Source organism: Varanus komodoensis, unplaced genomic scaffold (genome assembly GCF_004798865.1).
Source record: "Varanus komodoensis strain SLA01 unplaced genomic scaffold, ASM479886v1 scaffold29_1, whole genome shotgun sequence".
Classification (NCBI taxonomy): domain Eukaryota; kingdom Metazoa; phylum Chordata; class Lepidosauria; order Squamata; family Varanidae; genus Varanus; species Varanus komodoensis.
In genome coordinates, this window is record NW_025335759.1 from 583,863 (window position 1) to 604,053 (window position 20,191).

A 20,191-nucleotide genomic window follows, 5' to 3' on the forward strand; every position below is an offset into this window, starting at 1 on the left:
ACTAAAGTACGGCTGATTTAATCTGCTCCATGGAGGAAATGTATGCAAATCAGCACATGCACACAAATGAACTGAGTATTGGGTACAGAATGAATGCCAGCATGTGTCTGACAATGGGCAATATTTTCAGAGAAATATGCTGCTGTTCACATACTTTGAGAATATTCCCAGTAGCTCCACAAGGCGTTCTGAGTTTGTTTCAGACAAGGATAATGGATCTGACCAAGGCCTGTCCACTCCAGCATTGTGTTGGCACTATTGCCATAAAGGCTCAGTGAATGGACATTTTTCTCTATGCAGAGAGATCCATTCCTTCTGCTTCAAGACACTGCTTCCTGCTGCCAATGCTACTACCAGCTATCTCAAGATTGCGCCACATCCTGTGAACCCTCCAAGACAAAAATCTCCCACAGAGGCAGGATGAGAGCTAGCATGGTGCAGCCATTAAAGTGTTCCACTGGGTTTCAGGAGCTCTGGGTTCCAGGTTCCACCCCTCCGTGAAAATCACAGGACAACTTTGAGCTGGCCATCAACTCTCAGACTAGCCTTCCTCACAGGGTCATTGGAAGGATACAGTAGTCAGGAGGAAGATGAAAGCCATTTTGGGCCCCTTGCAGGAAGAAAGGTGGGATATAAATTAATAAATGAAGACCACTCACCAGCCAGAGAAGTCCATGGACTTCCAGGCTTCAATGACCACAGAGATGCTTCCTGCTATCTCCCCATTGGGCAGTTGAAGATCATCGGCACTATTTCCATTAAAGTTCCCACAGGAGGCACACAACATTCCTGCCAGATTGCCACTGGCTTGCACCAGCACTTTCCCAGTGGACCAGAGGAGCACCTTGACTTTGGAGGCCAACTCAACCACGACTCCATCCTCAGAGAGTCTCACTGAGACATCATCAGTGGCCTTGGCTGGGAGGGCCATGCTGTGGCCATTTATCTGAAATGCAGAAATAAACCATGAAAGGGTCAGCATTGGCTAAAGGAAAGAAGAGATCAGAGGCACACACTTCACCTCTTCCTCAGTGATACTGAGTCATACTTGTGCTTCCTAGGCTCCATACTCCTTATAAGCAGATCCTGACACAAACAACACAGAATGGCTACTGTGATGGGTCCCTAACTCTGCGCGACTAAAGGATGAATGAGAGTACAGTCCAAGGCAGTGTTAAACAGAAAAAAACTATGCTTTGGGGGCATGGATGGAGCTGTGGACCTTGTTTCTGTCCAAACCTGCATAGGATTGCAGCCTAAGTAGCTCTTTGTCTTCCTCTTGCCAGGCAGAGTGGTGACAACATGGGGAAAGGAAGAGATGAACATACCATTCAATGTTTTGTAGCTACCCACTCACCCATGTCTCCCTGTTCCTCCTAACAGTGATGAAGCCTCCTTGGAAAAATATGTGTATGGTTGATACTGCTGGCAAATCCCAATCGTTGCATTCCTGGACTACTGCCACGATCCTGAACCAAAAGGGGTCACTCTCGTTGCAAAGGGAAGCCACGTCATACACCCCCTTGTGGAGGATCTCCCCGGAGACACCATCGAAGGAGACCAGCCGTGCACCAGGGGTGAGGGCACACTCGCCCTCGGGACCCCTGCAGCCACGCACACCATCATGGATGGCGCATATCTCCCCTAGCTGGCAGCTGGTGTCCTCGCAGGTGAGCCGGCCTGATGCGCGACAAGTGCACTTCCTCAGACAGCCTTCCAAGACAAGACTTTCTCCAGCCTGTGATGTTTATAGTAGAACGGAAGAGAGCATTAAAAATTAAACCACAAATGTTGGTGAACTGACAGCAAAGCAACATGCATTTCACAAAGAGACCCTGCACTTCTAAAAGGAAGAACAAACTACTGCGATCCCTTCACAAAACTGATGGTTGCTCTATATATCTGGGAACTAATAGGTTACAGGAAATAATGTTTCACACTGATACAGAAAATAATTCTATTACAGAAGGCCATGACAGGCTGCCTGCCCTCTCACCCATTCAGTTGGGAAGTGATACATCCAAGAGAAGTCTGTTTGGAGGATGCCACAAAAGGCTTATGGGCCTCTTTGGAGTCTTTGGCCTTCCCAGTTTGGATGGGATGCTGCTCACCAAGTGCTTCTGAGAGGCAAAGGCCCTGGCAGTGGCAGGGCTGGCCCACCTAGGCAAAGGCAAGTCATCTTGGATGCTCCCATGCACTTGAAGCTTCCTTGGCTGAGGAGGTTCACGTAGCAGAGGAGCTTGCCATATATCGGTCATTCAGGCAGAGGTCCTATCCAGGCTTTAGAGATGGACAAAACTAGCTTACTGAAATGTATGCCCACATCGACATGAATGCAATGGAGGGAGAAATCGTTGGATTCCCAGAACCAAGGCTGGAGGCAGTGCTCCAATTCTGGAGCTGCAGATCGGTGCTTATGACCTGCAACCTGCTTCATTCCCCCTCTAGGTGGCCAATGCAGACTATGCCATGGAGAGAGGTGTGGGAAAGTGAAGATCACCTCGGCTGTTCTTCCCATTCAGCATGGGATGCTGGTGAGTCCCTAGTTTGGGTGCTTGCAAGCACCAGGGGAGGAATCATCAGGACGGTGCCCGTAACGGCTACTGCATGTACCTTGATGTATCTTCCATCATACACACAGCCGCAGTCCTCCATCGCCACACATCTGTTGCCATCAAACAGATAGCTGCTGTCACACTGGCAGCCTTCAAAGCATTTCTCTGTGCACTGCCCTGATGTAGACAAACTGGTGCAGGTGAAATCACAAGTCCTGGTACACAGACTGTAATGGCTGTTGGACGGGCAGGTGAGAGCTAGAGACAGGGAGAAGGAAAGAGGGCCGATAAGGGCAGGCTGGGCATGCGCGTTCCGAAATCGCAGCCCCAGCAGGGTTTCCATCCGTATTAGTCAGAGCGTGTGGCATATGTGAAGACTGTCAAAGACATTCAGTGAAACACATATCCTGTTGTCATAATTTGTGATGGCACTCCCACCTGTTTCAATTCCTTTAGTATAATAGGCCACACCTCTGGATTACCTTTATGCTATAAATACCCAGATGGGAAGGTCTGCCTCTGCTCTCTTGCAAACTCCCTCAAAATTGCTTTCTGGAAAAGCAATATGAATCTCTCTCACTCTCTCTCTGTATATGTATGCTTATTTTCACATAAAGGAAGAGTTGCCAGGCCAGATTACTTCATTATGAACTGGATATTTGAACTGTTTGGTTATTTTTTCTTGTTCTTGACTCTGAACAGTCTGTTAGCACTTGAGGCGTGTTATAGCAGAAAGAGAGGAGCAGAGTGTGTAATCTTCAGCCGGGAGAAGGAGGACATGAGATTCTTCCAGGCCAAAACTACTGTAGCAGCTCAATCCTTGGTTTATTTCCAAACATTTGTCAATGCATGTTCAGGCATAACTCTGGAAACAGCAGCACAATCAATCAGCTTAAGCAAGCAAACAAGGAAGGAAGAAAAGGGAGGGAGAAGAGAAAGTTCTTCTCCACATTCCACATCCAGGTCATTTAAAAGCCTGAGTGAATTAATGGTGAAAGTCCAAACTTCAGTAGAGTACCAAAGTGACTTCTTACTTGTGGCATTGCCTTCCTCACATTGCACTACCCACATGGTATCTGCATGGGACATTTGAAACTGGGATGGCTTGAGCTCTTCTCACCTAAAGGAGCAACTCTGACTATGAAAGAAGCAAAGTATGGGAAAAAGTAGGCCTTCTCTGTGGCTACACCACAACTAAGGAACAGCATGTCGCTGTTTTTACTGCCTTCTGCTGTAAAAAGGCAGTAAAATTACTGCCTTCTGCTGGTGTGTGTTTTTTTAATCCCAGCAGGATTTTGCCTTGCTGAGCAAAGTACGTTCTATTTGAAGAACTGTCGCTTATCAGTTATGCCGAGTTCTGTTCTGTGGCGTTTTACTATTCTTTGTCTGATAGTGTTGCTTTATTATGCTATTTATTTTCATTCCTGTCAGCCACGCAGAATGGCGTGTAAGCATTAGAAGGGCAGCATAGGTGTGAAACAATTCTGCTGACGACACATTGCAGGGTGGACATCAGAAGTAAGGGTGCGGTGAGGAAAACAGACACTGAGAACGCGCAAGTGTGGCTCGCTCTTCAACTTACGGCAGAAGCTGCTATTTCTCCAGGCCTCGATGGTAGCACCAGCAGCTTGGCAGGCCGCCACGTATGCCTGAAGGCTCCGACAGAGGGACTCCATGGCACCGTTGGAAGCACACATATCGTAGAGGCAGTGGCCAAAGTACTCTGCAGGATCCACGAAGGCATGGCAGCCTTTGAATGGGCCTGACATGGCTTGGATCATTCCGCAGGAGCTCTTGGGAGTGTATGGCGCTGTCTGCTGTGACCCACAGACAGGGCATTTCTCACCACAGCCATCTGAACAGCCTGTTCCCTCCAGGGGAACCTTCCATGAAGCACCAAATTGGTCAACGTTCTGTGTGCTTTCTCCACTGGGCAGAGTGAAGTCATCTGTTTTGTCCTTATTGAAATTACCGCACAAGCCCCCGACATGCCCCTGGTAGGTGCTGGGCACAAACACGAGGACATAGGAGGAGGAATCATAAAGGACTTTGAGGCCGAAGTCAGACTGAACGATGATGTTGCTCCCTTCCTGGTTGGCCCAGAGTCTCCCAGCACTGGTAGTCATTGGCAAGGTGTAACGTTCCCCGTTCACCTAGATTGACGACAAAGAACGTGACTGCAGACACTCTGATTACAGGCACGAATGTGCAAACCGCAGAGGGCTGCCCACTCTCACACTTTAAATCGCACGTGTCTTCGAAATAAAGAGGGGGAGACTTCCTTATCTCTGCAGGAACAGAGAGGAAGAAGTCCAGGAAGAAAAGCAAAGGGACCCCACCCCCCAACACACACCTTGTCAGCCTGTAACATTTCAGAACAACGTGAAGATGGCACGGTATTACGGAGTGATATTTTCCTATCAGCTCTTGCAATTGCAGGAATGTCAGGTGAAACTTGTGGACACCTGATTTGGAGACTAAGCTCACAGAAGGACTCACCTTGACCTGCCACTTCATTCCCTTCTCAATGACGACAGTGTAGCCATGAACTGAGACCACAACAGACTTTGTCAGGGACCTGTCATTCTCCACAAGCACAGAGAAGTTTGCTAACCGAGAATCCTTGCCGGCAACTGTACTTAAGGCATACAAGCAGGTACCGTGGAAGTCGTAGGCCCGGCCATCAAAGGTCAAGTAATGGGAACCTGCGGCCACACGGCAGTTGCCACAGCCCACTGGATGGCAGCCTTGGATGCCATCCTGCACCTTGCATTCTTCGTGGGGACCACAGGAGGTTTCCTGGCATTCAACAACCCCATTCTCAGTGCACTGGCATTGCTCCTGGCAGGAGGAGCTGGGGTAGAAGTACTCTCCCTTCTTGTAGTACTTCCCCTGGTGCATACAGCCACAGTCACCCAGAGGAACGCACTGGTCCCCACTCAGGACGAACCCAGCATCGCAATAGCAGCCCTCTTTGCATGAGGCCACGCAGCCGGCTGGAGCAGAGAGCCCATGGCAAGTGACAGGGCAGCCATTTCCGCAGAGCTCATAGTGAGAGTTCAGCCAACAGGCAGGGCCTGGAAGAAAGGACAGAAGACAATGTGGAGAATGTCAGGCTAACACTGGAGGTATTTTGCTGGAAAGGTGGTTCTCTGGGCACAGGGAGTAGAATAAGTCTGGGTTGCTCTGCTGAGTGACCTCTTCTGGTAAGGTGTGAGCTCAGAGTGAGATCCCATGCATCGTTAAGCAGAAAAATTCCCAGCATTCCCCAGTCAAATGCTGGAAGTTGTTGGGCTTTTTTCAGTCTAAATATGCATGTTTGGGAGCATACGAGATCTAGTTTCTAGACCTTGTTAAGTCCTTGTCTCTGCCAAATAAAAGAGAGGTGCCAATGTTTGTTGATATGAAGTTCATATCCAAATTTTCTAATGTCAGACTACCTTTTAAGAAGCCTCCCACTTGCAAAGTCTGGGAATGTCAGGGTTTTGCAACACACTCTTGACTTCCTCATCATTACATCTGGAATGCATTTGATCAGCCGTTCCCTACAGGGCTCTGCTAAAGAAGGTCTAAGAGGTGGCACTTACTGCAGAAAGAGTCTGTTCTCCATGGTCCAATCTGAACGCCCAAGGCTTGGCAGGCAGCCACATAAACGCTGATGGCACGGCACAGAGCATCATGCTGACCATGGTACTGGCAGGTATCAAAGACACAGTCAATGAAGTAGGGTGTTGGGTCAATGGTCCCGTGGCATTGCCGGAATGGCCCATCCTTTTTGATGAGGATGCCGCAGTATTGCTCACCCTCATAGGCTTCCTTCTGGGCATCTCCACAGGCTGGGCAGTCGTCAGTGCAGCCCACTGAGCAACCAGGGACCTCAGCCACCTTCCAGCTCTCGGCAAATTGAGATGCACTCGGTGCCTGGCTGCCATCCTTCATGGCAAAGTCATCCTTCGGGTCCCGGTTATTGTTGCCACAGAGACCACACACAGCATTGGTGTAAGTGCTGGGCACCATGACTCTGACGTAACTCTTCCAGTCAAAGACCACCGTCACATCAAAATCAGTCTGGATGAACACCTCCATTCCATGGAGGTAAGCCTTTATCTTGTCCCCATGGTAGAAAGGCAGGTTTGCAAAAGCGCCATTGACCTGGAACATGATGCAAGAGGATGGACCCATCACACCCATCCTCTCACCCCTTGTTTTTAAAACCACAGTGGCAGATCTGCCCTGAATGAGCAGCTTATCTGCACGCTTGTGAAGCTCCACAGCTGCGGAGCCCTGCATAAATGGGCAATCCTAAAAGGCTTAGCAAAATAGTTGATGTTTCTGCATGGCCATCAAAATGTGTCATTCTATCTCAATTTTAAGGGACTCCATAAAGCAGCTCCAGCTGCAAATAAGGCTAAGTTGTTCTCACTGATATATGGCAGGAAGGTAATGTGGCTAAAGCTCTTACTTCTTTGGTCAGGGAGGAAGTACTAGGAATAACAACCACAACAACACCAACCCAAGCAGTCCTGTTCTTGCAGCTACAGAATACTCCTGTGCTTGACCCAGCATGCAAATCTGGTTCGGATAGCCCTCAGGTGGCCATCTTAAGACCAAAGAATCTGAATTTGCTGGAGGGTCCTCAGGGCTGCAAAAAACCTCCTTGAACTCACCCACATCATGAACCTCAAAGGGCCACAGAAGGGCTACATATAATCCTGATTGTTAAACCTTCCATGGCCTTAGAGATTTTTGGCAGATTGCCACTCCTGAGCCCATCACCTCAATTGAGATGAAGACAGAGCAACGAAGGAGCACTTTCTTGATCTGCAAAGCCCCAGCAACCAGTCCGGCTGAACAGGCCTCTAAGAACCCAAGGGCCTTCCCAGGGCACCCACCAAATTTGCCCACTTCCATACCTGGATCCTACGTGGATGCTCCTGGCTCAGCACAATGCTCAGATTGTAGGCCTCCACTGTTACCACTTTTGTGTAGGACACCTTCTTGTTGCCTCGGTTATTGTTCTCCACATTGATAGTGAAAGGCTTGAGAGTCGGGTCATCAGAGCAAAGTCCTACCAGCTGGTAGATACAGGTTCCCATGAAATCATACCTCCTTCCATCAAAGCTTGTGTAGTGAAGGTCTCCAGATGCTGAACACGTAGCATAGCTGACGGGGTGACAGCCCCAGACCCCGTTGACCAGAGCGCATTGCTCATTAGCTTGGCAACTGGCTGGCTTGCAGACCACTATCCCCAGAGTGGAATCACACGTGCAGCGGGAACCACAGTTCCCACCAGCCCAGAATTCCTCCCCGGGCTTGTAGTAGAAGCCATTGTAGGTGCAGCCACAGCTGCCTGTGGGCACACACTTGTCGGCGCTGAGGACGTAGCCCTCGTCGCACTGGCAGGTCTCCACACAGGGCTCCTGGCAGGTGGAGGGAGCCGTGCGGTCCGAACAGCTGGCCGGGCAGGCATTCCCACAGAACTCGTAGTGGCTGTTCTCGGGACACTGCAAAGCTGGAGAGGCGAGTGGAGGAAAACAGCAGTGGGGTTTAGCATCCTGCAAACCACGTGCTACAGCCTCAGCCCGGCAAGAACCAGGGTCAGTGCAGAATACCGGGGCAGAATTTAGGCTTGCAAATACTGCTGTACTTCCCAATTAGCACACACACTTCTGATCAGCATCAAGTTCAAACCAACAAGGCTTGCACACACACAGTCACTCTTGGATTTCTCTCAAGGGCTCCTGCCAGCAACCTAATTTTGAGGGAGAAAAGTATTTGAGCAGTTCATCCTGTTGGACAGCTGGGAATATGATCTGCTGCAAATCCTCTGCGAGCCTTAACAGTTTGGGACCTGGATACCTAAAGGAACGCCTTCTACCATATTTGCCCTCTCGCCCCCTGAGATCGGCAGCAGAGGCCCTCCTCCAGGAACCCTCCGTAAAAGACATTAGGAGGCTAAGTACCCAGAGGAGGGCCTTCTCTGTGGTGGCGCCCCACCTATGGAATGCACTCCCCAGAGAGGTCCGCCTGGCACCGTCGTTATTCGTTTTTCAGCACCAGGTAAGACCTATTTATTTAAACAATATTTTAACAATTTTTAATATCATCTATAAGTGTTTAATATGCAGCCAGGGTGAATCTGTATTTTATGTGTACTATTTATGTGTACTATCCAGACAAGACAGAGGTCCTGTTGGTTGGCGGATCGGGCTTCGGAGAGGGTGAATTGAACCTAGTCCTGAATGGGGTTGCACTCCCTCTTAGGGACAAGGTCCACAGCCTGGGAGTGCTCCTTGACCCGGAGCTTTCACTGGAACCTCAGGTGACAGCGGTGGTGAGGAGCGCTTTCCTTCAGCATTGGCTGATTCATCAGCTGCGCCCCTACCTGGAGTACGACTGCCTCGCGACAGTGACACATGCACTGGTGACTTCCCGTCTTGACTTCTGTAACGCGCTCTACTTGGGGCTACCCTTGAAGATGGTCCGGATACTTCAATTGGTTCAAAATAGAGCTGCCAGGCTGCTGACGGGGACTGGGCATTATGTTCACATGACTCCAGTTCTCTGTCAGCTTCACTGGCTTCCCATTGAAGTCCGGGTCCAATTCAAGGTGTTGGTGATGACCTATAAAGCCCGAACCGGCTTGGGTCCTGGTTACCTGAAGGAGTGCTTACATCCATATATGCCCGGCCGCCCCTTGAGATCTGCGGGAGAGGCCCTTCTCCGGGAACCCTCCGTGAACGAAATTAGGAGCATGGGTACTCGGAGGAGGGCTTTCTCTGCGGTGGCGCCTAAGTTATGGAATGCGCTCCCCAGAGAGGTCCGCCTGGCGCCGTCATTATTTGTTTTCCTGCACCAGGAGAAGACCTTTTTATTTAAGTGGCATTTTAATTGTTAATATTATTGGATTTTATCTGGCCAGGGCGGCTTATATTATATTGGTATTTTTGCATTTTTAACTTAATGTTTGTATTTTTTAATTTAATGTTATAATTGTTTTTTAACTTAACGTTGTAAGCCGCCCCAAGGCTTCGGCGAATGGGGCAGCATAAAAATGTTTTAATATATAAATAAATAAATATTGGGTTTATCTACTGTATGTAAGCCGTCCCGAGGCTCATGTGAATGGGACGGCATGCAAAAATTCTAAATCAATAAATCTGCTTTCTGCCCACCCTGCTGCATGCTCTGCATACAGGAATGGTTTGGATTGGCGGACAAAAGGGTGGGCCAGAATTGCCAGCTATCAACAGGCCTCATCTGTCTTCTTGCCCACTGCAACTTCTGCCATTGCCACTGGCCGTCCCTACTCACCACAGCCAGATGGGGTCCTCCAGTCGTAGATCAGGGCACCTGCTTTCCTGCAGGTTTTTGCGTAGGCCTCCAGTGCCTGGCAGAGGAAGCCCTGGGCCCCACCATTCAAGCACACATCGTAAATGCAGCTGTCAAAGAAGTCATCTGGGTTCACTTTGGCATGGCATTCTCTGAAGGGCCCAGCTGAGGCATTCCTGATGATTCCGCAGTGCGCGTTGCTTCCATACAGTTCCTTCTTGCTCTCATCACAGGTTGGGCAGTTGCCCTGGCAGGAATCCCAGCAGAAGGGGTCTCGGTCCTTGACTCTCCAGCTGCTGGCCCAGCTTGTGACGGAGGACACCATGGTCCCATTGGGAAGGGCCATGTCATCCCTTGGGTCCCGGTTGAAATTGCCACATAGGCCACACATGGCATTGTAGTAGCTGCTGGGGAGGGTGATCACCAGGTGCCACTTCCAGTCATACGTCACTTGGAGGCCGAACTCGGTTTGCAGGACAGCACTGGGGCCGCTCTGGAACAGTCGGATCTTTCCCTCTTCAAGAGTCAACGGCAGGCTGAAAATGGCATCATTTAACTGGGGGCAGAGTGACAAAACAGAACAAAACACAGAGGGGATTACTGGTTTCCCAGGAGTTCTCGAGGCCTTATATCTGCACAGACTGGATTACATTCTGTGCGCTCATTGCTCTGGTGCAAGAATGGGAGAACCCACAATTTTGGTGAATGGAACATAAATGAAATCCACACCCATCTCCAGACTGACATACCCTGATTCTTCCAACTTCCTGCTTGTAGATGGAGATCTTGTACCCATAGACAAAGATGTTGGCCAGGCTCACATAGGACACGGCCTGGTTGCCCCTGTTGTCGTTCTTCTCAACTATGGTGAAAGGAACCAATGTAGGGTCGCTTCCACAGTACTTGGCAATGGTGTAAGAGCAGGTGCCCTGGAAATCGAAGTCCATTCCGTCAAAGGTGTGGTAGTGTGGATCCCCCCAGCCCCAGCAGCTTCCGTTGAAGTTGGGGACACATTTGGCCAGTCCATTCTCAATTTTGCATGTTTCCTGCTGTCGACAGTGCAAGGCCTTACACGGATCTGAAATGAAATGAAATGAAATGAAATGAAATGAAATGAAAGGAGAAAATGCAAGTGAGTGCTCGATTCTAAGTAGAATGAATCTATGTGAAGAGCAGGAGATGCATTTCAGCCATAGATAATGCAGAGAATAAGCAAATGGAAAGAACAACACAGGAACCTCACTTTCTCTCCTTATTGCATTAGATCAGCTATGTATCTGTAGGCGCCCTTAGCCATATTCCCCTCCAGAAGTGTGAAAAGTGATAAACAGCAGCAGGTGGAGAAAACAGGCAATCATGAGCTGCACTGTTTGAAGGCCACTGTAAAGAGAACAGTTTTGCTAGTGCCCTCAATGGGTAAGCAGCTATAATTGCTGGGCGTGGGTCACCATCCAAGTGACTTTATTCAGTTGGAAGCGGCAAAAGCCGTTCAAGCAGCAGCCGCACACTGATGTCCCACCAGCTCTTCTGCCATGTCATGGGAATGCTTTCATGGCGGTCGGGCACCCAAAGTCTGAGCTGCTACTTGCACATATGGGGAGTGATGGCATCAAACTTACAGAGGAAGGAGCACCAGGAAGAGCAATGCACATATGCTGTCCCAATACTACATGTTCATGTCGTGGTGCAATACCCATTGAGTGCGGAAGATTTAAGTGGCCAGAGCAGTGGCAGCATGCACTACCACAGCCAGAAAACCCTGCCACATGACAGCCGAGGAGGGGTGGCAAACCATGTGCTTGCTGGCCAGCATGGCTGAATGGTGAACTCCACCTGGTCCACCATGTGCTCCTCAGGCCTTGAACCTGAAGGTCGCCTGGCCTGGCTCATTCAATAAGCTTATCTCCTCACCCTTATGAAAGCAACCCAGGACTCCATCCTGGATCTTGCAGGTCTCATCACGGGCACAGCTGTGGGCTTCACAAGTTACTCCTTGGCTTGGGATGCAGCGGCAGCTCTCTTGGCAGTTATTCAGCAGAACCGTCTCATTGGGCTGGTGAAGGGCAGATATTTTAAATAATATGGTATACAAGGAGCAGAAGTACACATTAGTATTATTATTCTTTTTATACCCCTTATATACCCTTTCATAGCTACACAGATTCCATAGCAGTGGACAACAAAAAGATCATTAGAAGCAGAATATTAATAAAAACAGTGACTGGTTGACCAAGGAGGGCATCCTGAACTAAAGATGCTTTAGGAGGCACTGAAAAAAGCACAGTATTGCTGCCTCCCGACTCTTGGAGGCAGAGCGCTCCAGAGAAAAGGAGCTACCACACGGATGGGTCTCCCCTAGGGGGCTCCTGTTGAGACACAGCTCCATGCAGCAGCACCATGAACAGGCCATCGGATGACTTCAGTCACTAGGCAGGTGGTTAAGGGAGAAGGAGCTCTGCCAAGCGTCCTGCTCCCAAGCGGCTGGCTCTTCCTATGCCAGCACCAAGTCCTTCAACCTGGCCCGGGAGCAGATAGGCAGCTGCTACGCTTCCCTCAGCAAAGGAGCCGCATCTTGAAAGGATTAGCCCCTCGCAGCAGCCGAGTCGCTGCTTGCTGCATGAGCGCCAGCTTCAGGACCAGCCTCTGGAGTTGATCAACATCATCAGCCCAGGTAGGTGTGTCAGGCTGGATGACTCTGCAGCCTGGTCAGCACCTCGTATCAGGTGAGCTTCATTGACTAGCACTTTGTCTCCTCCACATTGTACAGAGGATCATTTGAACATGTCACAGTATATAAATACATTGCATAATAATAGTGATAACGATAATGCCTCTTGTTAAAGGGCTTCTGAGAAATTGTGAAGATGACAGGAAGTGTTTTGATATTTGAGTGGAAGGAATGCGGGACCAAGCAAGTCCAGACAGAAAAACAGGGAAATATAACCTGGTCCATGAGGATGGGTGGTGAGTCCAATAAAAAAGCAGGGAATGGGTGGCTTAGGAGAGCAGCTGACCTTGTAGTAGCGTCCGTTGTGGAAGCAACCGCAGCTTTCTGCGTGAACGCAGCCGAGACCGTCAAAGAAGAAGCCGTCGTCGCACTGGCAGCCCTCAGTGCACGTCTCCGGACATGGCTGGGGGTCCGTGATCTTGGCGCAGCTGGTGGAGCAGAGGTCGGCACAGAGCTGGTAGTGGCTGTTGGCTGGGCAATGCAGAGCTAAAGGGAAGAAAAGGCACATCTGACCTGGAGCTGGGGCTTCATAGTCCCACTCTCAGGAAGAGGGCAGAGGGAAATGTCATCTGCCTGTCTGGAGGAGAGGGGAGGGGAGGGAAGAGAGAGTGGGGGACTGGCAATTAAACTAACATGTCACTGATGCTTTCTCAGACAAGTTCTGTCCAAAGCCGGAACTAGAATGGATTGGGGGGTAAACATTTTTAAGATGCTTCTTTTCCCTCTCAAATTATTTTCCCATTCCTAGCTCTGACATTAGGAATTCTAGCTAGTGTTGGAGTTAGGAGGAAATCAAGATTTAAAGGGATTAACATGAACAATCTGTTCGTCTCAGAGCTGGATTTCAGAGGAGCAGTGTAGAGATGAATTGCAATCCCAACGACCACCTTTGGATTCTGGAGCATTTACTGGGTTTCTGATCTGTGCTGTGCTTAATTTCATTTCTGGAAAGATTTGCTGCCAAGCGACTCACATACTTCAAAACAGAAAACTCCTTTCACAACCATGAATGATGGCTGCGAATCAGGACAGGAAGCCCAGATATTGCATACGTCTCATTCATTCATCACCTTAAAAGAAGATTCTCATCTAGTAAACAATCGTCATATTCCGAGAATAAATGGATTCTTACCAGTGGGATGTAAGAAGTAAATCAAAGTTAATCAAAGCACAAATTACCCATTACTGAAGACCATGGAGACGCTCTAGTACACACATGTAAATTAAAAGAGCAACTTATATTCTAAAATAGTACAGGAGGCACAGCGGAATAATGGCTTAATGACAGTGGATGTGCTTGCCAGAAATGGCTGACAGTCCAGCTGTTCGAGGCCTGCACCGTGTCACAGGGTGATCACCCGTCACTTGCTTCTAGCTGCTGCCCACCCAGCAGTTTGAAAGCATGCAATATGTGAGTAGATATATGGGTACCACTTTAGTGAGTAAAATCTAGCTTCATTGGTGAGAAAAACATGGGAGCTGATTCTGGACCTGCCTGGATGCAAGGCAAGGCATGAGCAGCATGATTGATGGAAGAAATCTGGATGAGCTGACAAGCCAAACATCAGCTGGTCTGCACGTATGCGAATCTAGTTTGCCCCTGCGGAGCACACTAGATCAGCGCATGAGCACGAACAGAACGAACTGGCACTTTGTCAGCAGCCAAACATGTACTCTGTGTGTAACATTGTAGGTTCCTGGCTAATTGTTCCACTGTCACATGCTAAATAAATCTAAAACAGTAATAGCCAAGTAGTGCTGTGGCCATCTTGGACCTACAAATGTTGAGAGATACATGCAGGAATGTCTAGAGAGCAATTCTACGATCCTGGGGTAAGCTCCTGGGGCCACAGATGAAGCTACAATCTTGACAAGTTTCCCCATCCCCTACCCCCAGCTTCAGGGTCCTCCCTCTAGACTGAGGAGGTTCCACAATTCCTGAACTGTTTTGTGAAGTCAGAATCCTGCCTTGAGACATTACCATGGGTTTTCATTTTGCTTACCTTACCTATGGTTTGCCAGAGAATGCCTATGAGTGTGTACTTATTTCTCCTCCAGCCTCCTGCACTTCAGTTAAAGCCCAGGGGAAGAAGGCATCATGAGTCCCTCCCTTCCAGAGGGCTTTTTCAGGGTAGGAAGCACAGGCTGCCTGGGAGGCTGCAGAGCAACGGAGAGATCTGCAGCAGAAAGACACGCATGCACGATGCCCACAGCTCCCTCACAGTGATTGAGCTCTCAGTGCATGCGCATCTCCGTGCTCAGCCATCAACACTCACGGCAGAAGGATGGGTTCCTCCAGGGTTCCACAGAGACCCCAGCCTCTTGGCAGGTGGACACGTAGCTCTGGATGCTCTGGCACAAGATCAGGCTCTCCCCATTGCCCAGGCACACATCGTAGATGCAGTTGTCAAAGTACACACTGGGGTCCACCTTGCTGTGGCAAGCCCTGAAGGGGCCATCCGAGGCGGTGAGGATCCCACAGTAGTTGCGCTGTTTGAAGATGGCCTTCTTCCTCTCCTCGCAGACTGGGCAGCTGCTCCCAGAGCACCCGTCGGAGCAGGATCCTTCTGCTCCAGGGACTGGAACCTTCCAGGCAGCGCCAAAGGCAGCTGCATCCGAAGCCAGTGTGCCATCCTGAAGGAGAAACTCATCCTTCTTTTGCTCATTGTAGTTCCCACAGAGGCCTTCTACATGGCCCCTGTATTTGCTTGGAATGGTGATTGTCACACGGTAAACAAGATTGTAACTCACAAGAAGGCCAAACTCTGTCTTGATCAGGACGTTAGTGCCCTGCTGATAGGCTGTGAGACGCCCATCAGAAAGGACTACGGGGAGAGACTGGAATATGCCATTCACCTGTGAGAAGAAGAGCATCAACAGGTTATGCTTTCTTTGACAAAATGAGCAGAATGCCTGGCCCCTATGCTGCTTGGTCTTTGTCTCTAGCACAGTCACAGGCCCACCTTGCACCAAGATTTGGACATACAAAACGAACCCAAGTTGACCTTTGAAATGATCTACCTACAGAGGACCTCCTCGAGAATGGTTGAACACATGCCCACCTGTGAAGTCTACATACCTAGATAGTGGTGCAGGTAGGTAACATTAGAACCTGGACTTAATGGCCCAGTGGAGAGCCATGGGTATTGCTTCACAGCTGTTCCATGCTTTGCAGCCAGGAAGGAAGGAATGCAAGTTTGCAGAAACTGCAAAGCTAAGGCCTTCTTTTGGCAGAAATCTGTAATTAGCCATCAGAAATTCAAGGTGGCACAATGGAATACGTGCATATGCAATGAGAAGATGACACTTTCCTATTTCTCATGTTAAATTACAACATGAACAGCAACAGGAAAACAACTCGAATCTAATGAGTCAGCCCCAATTTGCAGAAATTGCACTACCAATACACAATTCTTGGTTCCAAATTTGCACAGAAATTTCAACAGTTTTATGGAAACCAAATTACACTCCCCACCACCAACTCATCCTGCTTTTTGCCTTCAGATCAGAAATATTTCAAAATCCACTGAACTCAAACAGAATTATTTTTCCAGAATCACATACCCCTATGAATTTTTTATCCAAACACTAATTCTCTTCGTAAATATATCATCTGGTGCATGCAAATTGTATGCAAACTAGTGTCCTCTTTGGGACTATACCTTTCTTGCCCCTGAGCAATTTGCAAGTGACAACCCTGGTGGCCTGAGAGGGAAAGAGAAAAGGTGGCTGAGTGATGATGGGGAGCACTGGGATTCTCACAGCCTGTTTTGTGTCCAATTCCTGTTGCTGCTCACTTTGTGGGAATGGGAAACTTTCAGAAACCAAGCAGCAACTGAACAAGAGATTTGGGGAAACCTCCCCAAATTCACATGAATCTTTCCTGATTTGTACAGCAAGTTGAACTCCTTGAGGCTACTGTTGTTGGGAGTGAGAAGGACATTTTCTCTTGATGCGTCTTCCCAAGGCATTCCGATCTGGACTAGGAAGGGAAGGAGGACTGGGGGAGGGGAGGGCTTGGAATGTGAGCAATTCCAGAGCTTGAGATGAGAAGCAGAGATGTTTATCTTGAAGCCAGACTCCCTGGGTGGGCAGCCTCTGCAAACACCAAGATGTACAGTTAGTGGGAGGGGGCTCAGAACAGGGGAGTTTTTCATACACAGGTGACATGGGGATGGCTCTGGACCCCAGGACACAATGTTGGGTAAAGGGACCTACCCAATTCGAGGATTGGTGTGCAGAGAGGAGGCATGCTCATTTTCAGAAGGCCCCTCCCAAAGGGACAGGGCCCAAGCATACTCATAAGGAGAGTTCCTAGAAGTCAATACCAGATCAGGTTCAAGGAACCACTCTGTGCATGATCAGACATCCATTCTGGATGTTTATGTTTTTGGAAAATGGTCAATAAAGAACTGTTTGCAAGAAAGGTCTGGGGCTTTGAAGGTGCAAAGGAAGGAAACCTAGCTCAGGACAGTTATGGAAATTTGTACCCATTAAGGCATTGGAGCTAATTTAACTGGGAATCAGGTAAAGGCAAGCCTGCATTCAGCCATGTGCAAATATTTTTGGCAGATTTATGTTTTGGCTCACATTTGGAGCTTCTTGTTCATATGACTATTCAGCAAAAAATTAAAGCTCATATATTCCCAGGAGAAGGCTGCAGAGAGAAATTGAAAGAAAAGAGGGTTAGTTCCTTTTGTATGCATCATTATGGTGTCAAACTTGGAGCAAAGAGATCTGGATGGAAGTCCCTGCTTGGCCATGAAGCCTAATGAAAGACCTTGTGCCTGATACCATCTGTCTGCCCAGTCGACACCACAGGGTTGCTCTGAGGATAAAAAACTGGTCAAGCAGGAGAGTCATGTATGCTGCCCAGAGCATCTTGGAGCAGAGCTGGAGGAACAATGTAATAAATAAATAGCCTTGAGAAGATGAAGATGCTCACCTTGACCACTCCCTTTTTCTTCTGCAGCAAGGCCACTGTGTTGCCATAGGCCTCCACAGACACCATCTTTGTGACTGATACGTTCTTCTTCTTCCAGGTCTCATTTTCCTGCATGACAGTAAAAGGAGTCAGGTCCCTCTTGCCTGTGAGGACAGCCTTGGCAAGGATGTAGGTGCAGGTGCCCTGGAAATCAAAGCGGACTCCATCAAAGGAGATGTAATGGGGATCGCCATAGGCAGTGCATGTGGCCAAACCAACTGGGTGGCATTTCCGGGTCCCGTCCACAACCCTGCACTCCTCGTAGGGACCACAGGAGAATTCCTTGCATGTCACAGCTCCACCAACTTGGCACACACATTCCAGGTTGCATTTGCTGGTTGGGAAGAAGGTTTCCCCAGCCAAATAGTATTGGCCTTGGTACATGCAGCCACACTGATCCATGGGGACACAACGGTCTCCGCTGAGCATGAAGCCTTTGTCGCAGAAACACCCTTCCGTGCAGTGTGTAGAGCACAGCAAAGGCCAATGGAGGCTACTGCAAGCCTGCTGGCAGCTTTCAGTGCAGAGTTCGTAGTGGCTGTTCTGGAGACAGGTTGGCTCTAAGACAGGAGGGGGGAAAAAAGCACAGTTCGCATCAGTTCCATGTTGTTTCATGTGCTTCCTCGGTTTAGATAAGGAGCAAACAACTTTTGGAGAGCATGCATCAAAACAGTCCTGTGTGCCACCCTAAAATGACTGTTATTGGAGGCAAAAGCTTAATAACTTCCTCAAAGAACTGCAAGGAAGGTATAGATGGGTTCTGAGCTCCAACACACTAAACATCTGCTTAGAACCCTGTATTTTCCTCACTACATGGGAGGGCCTTTTCTGTGGTGGCACCCCAACTATGGAATGCTCTCCCACCAGTGATTTGCAAGGCACCTAGCAAAACCTTTCTTTTCTGGTGCACCTATGGCACGAAGTATACTCTCTATATCAACGGCACTGGTTTTAATGTATTAATTTATGTCTTGTTTTTAGTTAATTATGTGTATTGCAATTTTATTCTGTTATATTTAGTATGATTTAAATTGTATTATTTTACTGTTATTTATCAGGTTTTTATTGTAATGGCTGCCCAGAGAGCATGATGCTAAAAGCAGCTTTGAAACAAATCTAATACATAAATAATAAACAATTTCATAGCAATCTCAGCTGCCAATAAGAAAAAACTTTTTCCTGGAGGCAGGGCATCTTAGTGGACTCCAAGGAAGGTGTCGGGGGGTACTGGTGCCCATGGGTTGCCAGTTGCACAATGCGGTGGTTGCTGGGCATTCACCAATTTCCTCTTGGCTCTGCTCAATTTGCAGGAGCCGGCCAAGCACAAGAGGTCCATGGGTTCTAGGGGGCAGATTCTGAAAGGGTTCTTCCCAATCCTACCCCAAGAGTGTAAAACCAAACTGTTTTTCAAGTGCGAGCACCAGTTTAGCTAGTTGTGAGCATTTTTGGAGAATGGGCTCTCCTGCTGCAGTTCAGGGAGTGAGCAGAGCATGGCAGCTCCGGCTATTGGGCAGAAGAGAAATGATCTCAATAAACAGGCAAATAAAGATAAAGGAAGTCCTTGTGGATTCCTGGGTTTATCTTCTTGGCAACAGAAGGCAAAGCAAAATGACTCGCACTTACTCCAAAGTAGGTGGTCCCTCCAGGCGTATATGGTCACCTGCATGGCTTGACAGGCTGCAACATACGCAGCAACGACATGCACCAGCACAGCTTGCCGGCCACCGTAAGTACAGTAATCATACACGCAGTCCAGGAAGAACACTTCCGGGTTGATTGTGCCATGGCACCCCCTGAATGGGCCCCTCTTGTCCACAAGGACTCCACATTCCACACTGGTGCTTCGCTGATGCTGAGCAACTCTTTGGAAGTCTGGACACACCTTTGGGTTCAACTCTCTACATCCTGGCGATTCTGCGACCTTCCAGCGCTGACCAAGGGCTGTTGGATTTGCTGCTGGCATGGCATCCCTGGAGATCAAGTCATCTTGTCTGTGTCCATTGAAGTTGCTGCAGAGACCTCCAAGAGCATCTTTGTAGGTGTTGGGCACAGTGACTGTAACGTGACTTTGCCAGTCAAAGGTGATGGTGACGTCAAAATCAGTTCGAATCACAGCATGCCAGCCTTTCTGGTAGATGAGGATTTGGTCCAGGCCCCTCTTGTAGGGCAAGTTGGTCAGCAAGCCATTCACCTGGGAGCAGAAAGAAAAAGAGAGGTATGGCTAAGAATCTTGCCTTGTGCAGCCAGGCCATGAGTCTACCAAAACTGCCTACATGAACATTCTGAGAGTGTCTTGTGTGGATTCTCTCTCTCTCTTACACACACACACACATACACACCATAATTCCAGGTTTGCTTTTGAAACTTTTAATTGGAACGTATCTCTCCCTTAAACCTGAGCTCCACAATGCTGTCTATTAAATTAAGCCCCATAGGCCTTTTGGCACTTGGCTCCACCTGCCACGGAAACGTGGCCCCAGAGCCCTTCTCCAAAATGGAATATGGCCCTGAGGTTGAAAGAAGGCCAAAACAAGGGATTTGTGCTAGGAATGTATTTGCAGGTGGGGATCCATTGGATTCCCTGGAGCCACT

At 48.8% G+C, this 20,191-nt stretch overlaps 1 protein-coding gene across 1 annotated transcript in view; it reads right to left on the minus strand.

The window, feature by feature from the left end:
* Window positions 1-655: 655 nt before the first annotated feature.
* The window catches only part of LOC123026024 (Fc fragment of IgG binding protein), a 28,882-nt gene continuing 9,346 nt past the window's right edge, over window positions 656-20,191 (minus strand). The window contains exons 6-19 of the mRNA XM_044435259.1: window positions 19,223-19,790; window positions 17,561-18,159; window positions 14,892-15,471; window positions 12,902-13,101; window positions 11,799-11,940; window positions 10,637-10,965; window positions 9,870-10,443; window positions 7,469-8,067; window positions 6,143-6,707; window positions 5,055-5,632; window positions 4,138-4,708; window positions 2,614-2,813; window positions 1,358-1,738; window positions 656-946 (exon numbers count right to left, since the gene is read on the minus strand). Of these exons, the coding sequence (XP_044291194.1) occupies window positions 656-946; window positions 1,358-1,738; window positions 2,614-2,813; window positions 4,138-4,708; window positions 5,055-5,632; window positions 6,143-6,707; window positions 7,469-8,067; window positions 9,870-10,443; window positions 10,637-10,965; window positions 11,799-11,940; window positions 12,902-13,101; window positions 14,892-15,471; window positions 17,561-18,159; window positions 19,223-19,790 (6,177 nt within the window). The remainder of the gene's footprint in view (window positions 947-1,357; window positions 1,739-2,613; window positions 2,814-4,137; window positions 4,709-5,054; window positions 5,633-6,142; window positions 6,708-7,468; window positions 8,068-9,869; window positions 10,444-10,636; window positions 10,966-11,798; window positions 11,941-12,901; window positions 13,102-14,891; window positions 15,472-17,560; window positions 18,160-19,222; window positions 19,791-20,191) is intronic.